This window comes from Watersipora subatra, chromosome 1, assembly GCF_963576615.1.
Source record: "Watersipora subatra chromosome 1, tzWatSuba1.1, whole genome shotgun sequence".
Taxonomy (NCBI): Eukaryota; Metazoa; Bryozoa; class Gymnolaemata; order Cheilostomatida; family Watersiporidae; genus Watersipora; species Watersipora subatra.
The window spans coordinates 59482618-59495208 of NC_088708.1; the positions used below are offsets into that span (position 1 = coordinate 59482618).

At 35.4% G+C, this 12591-nt stretch overlaps 1 protein-coding gene across 1 annotated transcript; it reads right to left on the minus strand.

Annotated features, from left to right (window-relative positions):
• Window positions 1–35: 35 nt before the first annotated feature.
• On the minus strand, window positions 36–11407 carry LOC137410475 (cell cycle checkpoint control protein RAD9A-like). Its single transcript, XM_068095897.1, has 12 exons — window positions 11268–11407; window positions 10376–10446; window positions 10138–10278; window positions 9614–9728; window positions 8989–9088; window positions 7051–7157; window positions 6556–6665; window positions 6002–6066; window positions 5224–5433; window positions 1636–1831; window positions 1298–1372; window positions 36–174 (listed from the first exon to the last, which is right to left on the minus strand). Exons 1-12 carry the CDS (start codon window positions 11299–11301, stop codon window positions 76–78), a joined length of 1323 nt encoding a protein of 440 aa, XP_067951998.1. The 5' UTR covers window positions 11302–11407; the 3' UTR covers window positions 36–75.
• Window positions 11408–12591: the final 1184 nt, after the last annotated feature.

Sequence of the window (12591 nt, forward strand, 5' to 3'; positions counted from 1 at the left end):
GGGACATCAATCGAATGAGAGGTCATTGCATGACCTCTCATTCGATAAGAAGAACAGCAACCAGCTACCTCAAAGCTATTCATCGCTATCTTCAGCTAAAATTTCATCTAAATATCGTTGTGTACTGCTCTGCGGCTTGCTGGCGGGTTTCTTTCCAAAGAACATGGATTTAGCCTGCAATCATACATGAGTTATGCGATGTTATGATTTAACAAGGGTTCGAAGTGAAGGCCATCCTTTGTACTAAACCCACATAGTTCAGATTGCATTCTATAGTGAAAGACAATCAGTAAGACCAAATGTTTAATTTTTGCTTGACACCATTTTAACTGAATCTTTATGCTGCCAAAATTATTTGGAGTCGTGCCCTGGCAGTCGGGTGCGCCGTGAGAGGTCATTAGTTATAGCGACTAGCAGCACAATTATTTCAAAAAGTAGCAGATTTTATGTGTCGATGTTAAGAGGATGGTAAAGTGGCCGCCTACCAAGCCAAAAGTTGTGAGTTCAAATCCTTTTGAAAGTAATCCTTTTTCTTAACACTTTGAGTGCGTGGCTTCTCATAGACAGGGCACAGCTCTTATCATACTACAGATTACCTTCAGATTTTCTGCAGGCTGCTATTGGGGTGCAGGTTGTTACACGACAACTGGGTAAGGTTTATTGACCGAATAAATGTAGGCCTAGAGATGTATCCATAAGCACTATTGCCTGAGATTTTGACATATTTTAATGTTTTTAGGCTATGATAACCAAATGCTTGCATTGTCATAAATTCGCACAGTGTATGCTAAATATGTCAATAGAGTAACCACTACATCAGTTAAATATCGCTAAAAGCAGTGTTTAGCAGATAACTCCAAGAGCATAGATATGCGTAGGACTCGACGAACGCTGATCATGTACCACATTCCACAATCGATAATTTTTATTATTTTGCCACACATATACTCTTCTCCACACCTTCTACGGTATGCATAGGGAATCTGAAAGATGTTAAATATAGACACTAGATTGTGTATGTCATTACCGAAGGATGTCAAGTATAGACATTAGATTGCGCATGTCATTACCGAAGGATGTTAAATATAGACATTAGATTGCGTATGTCATTACCGAAGGATGTTAAATATAGACATTAGATTGTGTATGTCATTACCGAAGGATGTTAGATATAGACATTAGATTGTGTATGTCATCAAAACCTTTTCAAGAGTCAAACATAGAGTCAAACTTATGTTTGCGTATGTCAAAAGAAATGATAATGAAGTCCACTAATTAATAGTCTTACATCACCTACCTTTTTAGCGGGTGGGTCAGGAGACCACACATCACTGTCTATCTCTTTGAGTAGTTCATCTACACTGCTCTTGGGCTAAAAGAAACTCATGAATGTAGGAATGTCGCTAACAATAGTTTGTTTCTGTAAATAGCCTATGCAATGCTTCACATATCGCCATGGTAAACAAGAAGATTGCTTCTACTGTAGTTACACAACTCAAGCGTGTAATATTTGGCATGTTTGCTTCAAGATAATTGAACGTGGAACTATAATTATCCATCAGGATAGAATATGTCCATCCAATTAGCTCTAACTACAATTGTTTGGAAAGTGAGAGGATAACTTATAACGCTAACCTTTGTAACAGTGTCATTGGGATTTAAGAGTGATATGGAAGTGTCATTCATCAAAGAGTTCAGCTTGGGTTCCACCTTAACCATGGAATCTGATGTGATATTTTGTACTGTAGCAGACACCGAGTGAGAAGCTTTTGTAGCCCGAGACTTACTTGAATGTGCCGCAGGTAGAGTTGGAGCTGGCTTTATTGGGTCACTACAAACAACATTAGCCAATATCGTGGAAGTCTTACACAGGCCAAGTAAATCATACAATTTACCGAGGATAGATTGGGCAGTTGACCGGAGATGGAACAAAGCAGTTTTGTTACTGCAGTCATGTACACAACGATTTTGTTTTCATCTTTCAAAACAGACCCTGGCACATATAATAAATATTTACAGCAGCCAACTAAGAGTACAGTGCACCCCCGGGTTACGATGTCCCTTTTATATAGTTTTTTTGCTTTACAACTTGGAACACAATGTTTTTTCGTCCCGTCATCACAACATTTTTTCGCCATACGACAACGATCAAATGTCTCTGGAAATTCCTATTTGGCAGTTGATATGCTGAATACGTCGGAATAATGAAAAAGTCGAAAAAATCCTTCCCACAATGTATGAAAATGATACAACGCTCGCTCTTTCAGTTCAGCATTCTTCGGGTTTCGTAAATGCTTGATATTGTGTGAGTGCAAAGAAATTTAGTGGAAAGTAAGCAAAGGTGAAAATTTATTGCGCATTTTAGCGTTCAATATAATATTTACTACAAACTTTAATTCATTATACGTACAGTCAAACATGGATAACTCGAACTTCAAGGGACCGAGCAAAAGTGTTCGAATTATCAGAGCGTTCAAGTTATCAGAGCACTGTCACAAGTCCATATATTTACTTATTTATTAGTAGATACATATACAAGCTATAATATAAATCAAAAGCACAAATGGCTTGTTTCAAATTAAATGCTTCTAATGCAAAGTTTAAAACGTTTTCATGAAAAAGTATAGAGATTTTTCTATCACTTGAGATTGGTTTGTTGTTTGAGGTGATGTTATTGCCAGGACGTTTTTCAGATTGACATTGGCAAAACTTGATCGTTGTTGAAATGCTCAAAAGAAAAGACATTTTTTTCTTTTGGGGTTTTACCCACGATCAATTTTGCCGTTTTTTCTTGAAGTTTATGCAGATTACCTTACTTTACCTGGGATTCGTTAAGAGCAACACTCCGAGGCAGTTCAATTAGAAGTTTTACGAGGTTTTACGATACATTCTATATCACTCACGCTTTTTTAATAGATACTTATTGAATGTACACACGTATTCTGTGTTTAGGTCAAACGATGAATAGTTTTTTGTAGCTCAGACAACGTATACGTTTAATTACAACATTTTTTAAGACGTTTTAAACATTCAACATTCCGACGTTGATTCAACGCGGAATCAACGTCGGAAAACTATTCATCACGGGCTAGCCGGGTCACGCACTCAAGGATTTTCGCCACGCACATACAAAACAACATGCGATTTTTGTTTTGTATGTGCGTGGCGAAAATCCTTGCGCGCGTGACCCGGCTAGCCCGTGCTATTCATCGTATCGCAGTATAAATCAAATTTCACCAAACTTTTAGAAAAGTCGTTGACAAAAATATTTTGCCGATGGTGGTAATAACGACGCTTATGAATTACGAAAAGATGAAGTTTACCTCTATGGCTTTGAATAAAGTGATTTTCTAAAGCGATAACAACCGTTTCGGTACCGTTGGGCAAAAAACAGTTCGAATTAACAGTGTTGAGTTCGAGTTATCTATAGCAATTTATCATTACGTGGGAACGGACCAAAGGAAATGTTCGAATTAACCATGTGTTCGAGCTATCCGTGGACGAGTTATCCATGTTTGACTGTATTTAACTATATAACTACATGTATAACTTTAATTCATTATCCATGAGTCCTAAAATTGATAACGACGTTAAAGGTAGAAGTAAGAATCATAAGCAGATCATAACTACTAAATACACTAAAGTTACTGTAGGTAACTATAGTTACTAAGGTTAATATACTATTTTGTTACAAATTTTTAATATATATACAGTACGTATATAATATTTTGATGCTTGTTTTACCCGGGGCATTTGCATTAGATAATTACTATGGGTTTTTATATGTCTCTATATAACATTGTCGCCTTACGATGGCAACATCGGAACGAATTAATTAATTAATGTCGCATAGCAGGCGTCCAATGTACTAGACTTTTAACGGTGATACGGGACATGAATCAGGGAGATATGGGGCATGAATCAAGGTGATATGGGACATGAATCAGGGTGACATGGGACATGAATCAGGGTGATATGGGACATGAATCAGGGTGATATGGGACATGAATCAGGGTGATATGGGACATTAATCAGGGTGATATGGGACATGAATCAGGGTGATAAGGGACATGAATCAGGGTGCATAAAAACGAAGTTCTCTCTGTTAGCAGCTGTTCTTGAACAATTGGAACTTTACAGCCACAGTTGGTCATCCAAAGACATCTTTCCTTTGAGATTGGAATACAATTTCAAATGCTATTTTTACAATGAATGATGTCAAACTTCAATTATTTTAGACAGAAAATCTCTGGTGAGTATTCTTCATAACTTCTTCATATTCTGCATCAGACTAAACTCTTAGTGTAATTAGCAGAAATATTGAGCTGTTTTCATATTTCTTGTGTGAATAAAACTGTTTTACAAAATTCAAATAAGTTTAATAAAAAAATAAATAGAATTTTGATAGTGATGATCATTGCTGACTGGGAAACAAAGTAATAGCGAATCTAAGAAACACAGCACCAACAAGTATGGGTAATAGAATAATACAATAATAAAGTGTTTGAAGAATATTAACAAAGCATAATAGATGTTTGACAAATCCCTTAGATATAAAACGGGTAAGGTAATAATACTTCACCAATTATGCAGTTTTTTACCTAACGGGGTTGATAATTGAAAATCTAGCGATAGCAACAATAATCCAAATGTTTATGGATGACTAGGTAAATGCCCGGTGTTGCACAGGTAATAAAAAGTTTTTTGCACAGAAAATTCACTCTTAATTACCATATACAACATCCATTTACCATTCTAACTTTTAAATGAAGGTGTTATTTTATTTCTGGGTACTGTAATTTATACTGTACCAGCTGCAGTGCCTACTACAGCTCTATATCTGATTGCAATAGCCTTGTTGGTCATTTGACTTTAAGCATTTTTCTTCACGCATGAGAAAATATTTTTCTTCTAGTATGGCTTCATGGATAACGCTAGCCGTAGTGTTAAGCATGAAGCCATGGAAGATTGGCAGGTGTACTAAGTATGTACACAGTTTATTCCAGAGTAAGCTCTATAGCCAATTGGACAACATGGTGTATTGGATAAATGCCTACCTGCAGGCATGAATGCGAGCGCAAGGCAAATTTTTCATCCCTAAAACTTTATTGCCATAGCTGGACACGCAGACAAACGCTGAAATTTATATTGATGCTGCTAATTTTGTAATGCTGTTGAAAGAGGACTAGCACAAACTTCAGATAATCTCCTTAGTCTACTCACCCTGTTGAGCGCGTTGGCTTATTAAGCATGGCACGGATATCTTGAGAAGCGCTAACAGCAGTTGATTGGGGATATAGTTTACCCTTGCAAGAGCCCGTAGAGACAGCTTGATTACTAGCACTGCTAGACTGTGTTAGATCCTCCGATATGGTAGATACTATAAAGGTCATTTCCAGTGAGGGGTCGGCATCAATGCTGACAAACATGGGCCTGATAAACAAAATATACGGACAAGAATAACCATATGTTAGTAATTGGGAACAAATAGTACTTCAGTGATCAGGCCTGTTGAACTCAGATGATGCACAGATATAAGCGAGGATATGTGTGTAGTTACTCTGGTTACACTGAACAGTGGTTACAATATCGGCCACAATAAACCATTTGTTCAGTAGAAATTCACACAATTCTTTCTCCATCTATCAGCCATCATGCCAATACCAAGCTTCTATATTTTTCAATTTAATAAACTTGAATTTTAGAATGCAGCCCAAAAAGGTAAGAGAAATGCCTTCCTTTACTGTTATGCAAGCGGGTCTCGTCTTACACAAACTGGAATCAATACTTGTCCCCACAAAGGGAGAACAACTACTGCAATGGAGGCTCATAGAAACAAGAAAAGTGCATCAACATTAGCTAATATACTTGAAAGTTTCAAAACTTCAGTATTGATTATTGTTCATTATATAGAACCAAAGCATACTAAGAGATAAAACAATAGATGTAAATATACATAACGCTTAAATTTATTGTGCACTATAATGATAATGAGACTTACATTCCTGCCTCATCAAAGTGAAGGGACGTACTATAGTCATTATACTCAGCAAACGACAATGCAGCCTGAAACATAACACAAATTTATGGTATCATGCAAGTTAGGTAGCCATATTGTTTGTAGACTCTTCAGACAGGCTTGTTTTAGCTTATTTGTTAAAACAGTGCAATTAATGACAACTCCCAACAACTTTAGCATTCAACGCAGCTAAACAGGGTACAAAGAGTGCAATATCTACTGAAAGTATACCACACTTAGAACTAAGGATTTGGCCCCTTAGCAAGAAAGAACTTGTTTCTAGTAGTCATATAAGATAAATAATGACACCTCTTATAACTTAATCGCTATGCTTTATGTATCGAGGTTGTCATCCAAAGACAACATTACACAGTAATATACTTTGTACCACATAAGTATACTATCACTATACTAGTATAGTATCACATACTTCCAATCTCTTTTCTTGAGTTCAATAAGAAACAAGCAAATGCTATGTCTCCGATTCATCAAACTGAGAACAGATAAATCCTTACAATAAAAATATAAAAACTCACACGAACTTCTTTCAAGCAAAATGAAATGGAAGTCTCCGTTTCAATATCGTAACTCTCAAACTCCTGCCTGTCAAGAGTCATTGTTGTGCTAAAGTTCTTCAGTGGGTCAGCTGAAACAATCTCCGGTAGATGAAATTATGAATGAGGTTTCAAGACACTTCGGATGTAAAAATTCGTAAATTAAAAATTGAAGCTGTCTTTAAATACACGTATCTGTAGTACAAAAACATTTACGGTGGCTCAAAACGTAGCCCAATATTTGTAACAGACATTGCTTTACGGGTAAAGTAATGCCTGCCCCTTCAGAAAACGGATTTCTAAAAACCTATAGCCAGTTTTTAGATTCTTAGCATTTCATAGAAATGCATTATTCAATTAAGATTCCCATTTTCGAAGCCCTGATATACAGAAAGAGACCAGTTAATGGATAGAGCGAGGATGTTCCTTTATAATTCATCTGAATATTCTCCTTGAAGGTTGAAATAAAAGACCCACCCAACTCGCCATCCACATAGTTCCTCAATGTCATGGAACCAGACTTAACCATCATTGTCATTTCTTCGAGACTGTTTGGAAAGCTTGCCAAGATCTCGGTGTACAACCTGCAAATGAGTACAACAAGCATTGAACTTTAATGATAAACAAATTTTTGATGATAAACAAAGTCTCCTATTCGTCAGCAGTTTTCTTAGGTTTTCAAGTTTTAGCTGTATTTAAACTGTTCTAGTGAACTGACATACCTTCTGTATATGGCTAGAAATACAAAATGTGGTACAAGCGTACGCAACATACCTCTTAAAAATGTATACGACTACTGAAGGCCCGGCGTTGCCCGGGTAATAAAAAAGGTTTTTGCACATAACCAAATTTTATTTAACATATAACAACAGTTACCATTCGAACTTTCAAACTTAAATATCATGTGAAAAATGTTTTGCGCAGTTCAAATAAATTAAGAGAAAAAATAAAACAACTATAATGGTTTCCAAACTTTTTCAAACAACTGTAATTTTTAAACTTCATATCATGAAAAAAGTGTTTTGTGCAGTTGAAATAAATTATGAAAAAAAATAAAACAACTGTAAAAGTGTTTAAATCTGAATGTGAAATAATTAGCAAGTAATGGCTAAATATAGTTTGTTTTGCTACGATTACAATGAAAAATGATTTGGTATACAATTATAGGATTTTAATTTGTGTCAGTGTTGGCATCGTAAAGTGAAAATGTCATATAAAGTGGTATATAAACCCATTGTAACTATCTAATGCAAACACCTTCTGGTAAAAATCATCAAAACTGTATGTACTGCACATATTAAAAATTAGTAACAAAATAATAGGTTAACCTTAGTAACTATAATTACCTACAGTAACTTTAGTGTATTTAGTGGTTATAATCTGCAATAAAATGTAACATTATGATGTGCTATGTGCAGTACGTACTATAAGGAAGTGTTTGCATAGAAAATTTACTTTTAATCAGCATATACAACATTTACCATAGGAGAGTACTTACCTTTGAAACAGAGGTATAACATAAACGTAGAATTCAACTCAAATGAATTTAGCTTACTTAATACTAAACTTCAGCTTTGTTATCGGCTAAAATTAAAAATCACCTAAATGTTTTTAATTTTGTTTTCAATATAATTTATAAAGAATAACGCTGAACTGAAATAGTGAGCAAGCATCATATCTCTTTCAAGTGTTGTGAGAGGTATTTCAGGGAATAGCATATTGGCATTTTCGTTATTTCAACATACTCGGCATACCAACTGCCGAATTTTAATATCGATAGAATATTTGAAAAAAATTTTGTTCTCATATGGGGAGGGCCAAAAAACATCGCGTTCCATTTTGTAAGGTAAAAAATAGTATAATGGGGCATCTTAACTCAAGGGTGCACTGTATTAATAATATAAAGTGCACATTTAGGGTGTACAACTGCGAAAAGAATATCCAGTATATGGTAAAAGCGATGGTGTGATAAGAACGTCTTAGCCTTGTGGTTATACGCGCTTGTTAGTAGAGTTGTGAGTTGAATGTCGTGAGTTTAAATTCAGTCCGAAGATGACTTTTCGTTGCTAAAACTTTATCGCTATAACTGGACAGACAAATGACAAAAAACACTGAGATATATATATAAATATATATACATACTATATACAAATATATACATATATACAAATATATATAGATATATATGTACTTCTTAAAAATGACCTGTTTCATGGTAAAAGCAGTCGTGATGTACAGACAAGAAGTAGGTCCTTCAACAATATAAACATGTATATACAAACCATATAATAATACAAACAAGCAATGTGTATCTCATGTGATAATAACGTAAACATGCTATATACATCTCATATATTGTATACAAATAATATATATTATATGGTATATGTGAGTTCACATGACGTGATGACCTACTTTGATTCAGCCTTGACCGTGTTAGAGCAGGCTCCTTTACTTAGAGAGCAATTTAATGGGTCAGCCTCCATGTATGTTAGATTGTAATTCTTAGCTAATCCTACAGCCAAAGAAGTGTAATTTCAATATCTCAAAGGACATATTTCAGTAAGAAAAATAAATATAGGATATCTGTCACTTGTTGAGCATTTCATGGTCAGGAATTGTCGTGCAAGACTAAAACAACCATCTAAAGTCAATAGAGGTCTTTGGTAAGACTTGGAGAACACATCTCTGGTCAAATGAACAAATCAAAAAATGAAGTAAGTGTAATGGTTATAAGAACTTGTGAGTGTCATGACTGGTCATTGGCTGGTCAGCGCTGATTGCAAAAACCACTCTGTGAATCAAAAGCTTGCTTTGCCTAACTTTTGTTTTCAACTATGATGGCCACTCAACAAGTCAAATTTAATGGCAATTATGAAAGAACTTAATTGAATTAGGGTCATAAGGTCAGAAGTACAATTAATTAGAACTTATCCCTCTAAAAAATGCTTACAAAAGACTTTTCAGCAGTTTTTGGTCAGGTTCATGATAACTCTATGTCAAAGAAAGCAGTGAGTCAGTTTTGAAAAAACTTCCTGACCATGCTTGCAATGAAGTGAGAAGACGACTCTAGATTGGGTGTCATTGAGGCAAATCTGACATGACTCCACCAGCTTATCCATGCTGTTAAGAGATTTGAAAATATTGAGGCAGGACTGTAAACAGAAAAATAATTATCGCTATTCAATGAGGCATACAAACATATCAATCCTTTAAATATACCAAACATGGGAAGTGTCTTGCTGTACTCAGGGATCTCAGGCTAATTCAACAAATCTATAGCCTCAGCGGGATGGAAAAACTTGAGTGGATGAAGAGAAAATGATAGAACACTACAGACATCAAACAGTGGACACTTCTCAAAAAACATAAAGTGGATGGTGGACATGAAGCAGGAAACAGTATAATTGTACATCTAGCAGCTGACAATAAGTTATTGAGAGCAAGCACAGACTAGATCGCACATGTATGATCGATACTAGAAGCTGCAAAAAACATACCGATTAAAAAAATCACAAAGTGAACATAGCGCTGCACAAGCTCCAAACAAATAATATTGCATACCTTTGACGGTAGTCGAAACCTAGGTGCAAAGTTCTGTTCAACAGGACGTGGAGAACCATCATCGTATTGCTGAAAAAACCTCGGTTTAAAGTCGAAGAATGCCATGCAGCTTCTTGTGCTGTTTACAGACTTCAAATGCAACTAAAATGAAATATATTTATTGCAAAATTCTCTAAAGCTACATAAATACTTGAATTATTATAATTTTAAAACAATATGAAAGCTTTGATAGACCTACACCATCCAAAGTGGGTTCTATGCTGATCTCATCTCCAATCTTTGTAAGTGACTGAATGGCCTTACCAAATACTACAACAAACAAAAATATAGTCTATTCATAGTGCTCAAAGGTTCTTGACAAAGAGCAAGGTGAATATCTCATGAAAATCATACTGATGTTTTTGAATTTCGATATTTAAAACAACATAACTAATAAACATCAACAATCTAGACATACAAATGAAATCAAAATGATTAGCACTGTAGTACATTCGTAAGCTTTTTGTGGTCCCCTGTTTAACGCATTAGTTTAACGCGAGAAGAATTAATTTACAACCTAGCCACTCAACTACCTGCCATATGGTAGAGCAGTTAAATATGCTAAAATGACCACTGATTGGCGATGAGGAGCATTGTAATATATTTTTGCTACACCGATCTTGAAATCCCAAACTCTCACCTAACTGAAGCAATTGCCTTTACTCATGCATGCTTTTAAGAAATAAATGAACCGTCGGTAGGTCTATAAGAGCTTTTACGACTGACCCTCATCCTGCAGCTCAATACAGCGCAACAAATACCTCTACCCAGTTTTTCTGTAAAACTGTTGGCAGAAGCAAGTAATGGCAACAGACATGCATGTTGTTCTAACGAGTTTTAGGCATTCGGCCATCGGTCTGAAACCACCAGACTCATTTCACTTGGCGATATTTGGCTAGAACAAAACTTCATTTAGGTGAAATGATGAATCATTGATTCGAACAATTCATAAAACCTCATGCTATGATAAAACATACATGTATATAAAATAAATTTAGAATGGTAAATATTGCAGCATACAGCAGGCACATGAAGAAGCAAGAGGCGTTATTGGCTTACTGCAAATCGGACAATAATAGTGATGTACTAACTTTTCAGGTTGACTGATGGAATGACGCACTTCATGTTGTTAAAGACTCGTGTTTAACTAAATGTCATTCCTGTTTTTGAAGCTGCATTCTTCAAGTTTTAACAACATTGAGTGCAAATCGAGCTTATAGGTATGCAAATCTATAGAATAACACGCCCATCGTGTGAACTGGTGCAGCACAATCTTCGGCAAAAACCTAGCGACTACAACACATGCGATTTTGTGAATCTGACAATAAACCTAATTGGCTGCCAAAATGTAAAAGGCTCGTGATAAGACCGTCAATTTGATGCTGTTTCGACTCGCTCACCGTAACACCTGCCAATTCCGTGTAGTGCGAGCTGACCAATTTAATAAACTTAGTTCAAAGCAGCATCGGGTTGACGCGCTTTACGTCAGCTGACATGGACTGATCCGATTTGTCTGAAAACAAGAGAGGGCAATTACAGTGTACAAGACATAAAAGTACTACCCCCAATTATAGTGTCTTGACAGTGACAGTGCCGACAGTGTACAGAATTGAAGAAAGAATATGTAAAACATATTTTTACCAGTAATGACACTGTGTTTTTCACTTTACAAACTTTACATTTTCATTCCAATCACATCTATAGAAGACGTACAAGTGACCAATCGCACAACAACATTCATTTTATAGTTTCCATAACTTTATTTCATAGAGAAAAAGTATTAAAGCAGCCTTAATTTTCAGAATTGCTTGCTTTCCTAAAACAGAATTTTTTAATTGTAGGATAAACTTATTTTCTATACCAACATTTGCTTATCAAAAATTGTCACCAACAGCCAATGAATACTCAAAATTAATGTTTACAAAAAAATATCTAAAAGACAAACAATTTATTTACACTATAGCCTTTATGCACTTGCTTGTGCAGTTGAATTTTCATATTTTTATACATCTCATCAACTGTGGCAGAAAAATCTATAATCGAATTGGGTAAAGATTTTTGAACAATAATCACAATCTACCAGTAATAATAATAACAGTGTAGTTTACAATTTGGCCATTGTTAGTCATGTCCGTTATCCAGCCTTTTTATTGTTCTTGAAGAAGAAGTGTTATTATTCACTTACTAAACAATTCAGCATAAAACTGTTATACAACACAAGCTGCTATGTAGTTGCAAGGGAAATGTCATACACAAACTATTTAAATAGCTCTAAACTATAGCCATAATTGTAACCAGTTTCCATTCAACTGTTGTCTGGGAGGTGAACATCCAACCATAAAAAGGCTTTCATAATTGGAGCTGCTGTGGCTGTATTCCAAGAACAGTGTAACTAATGCAGCAGTGTCTACCATT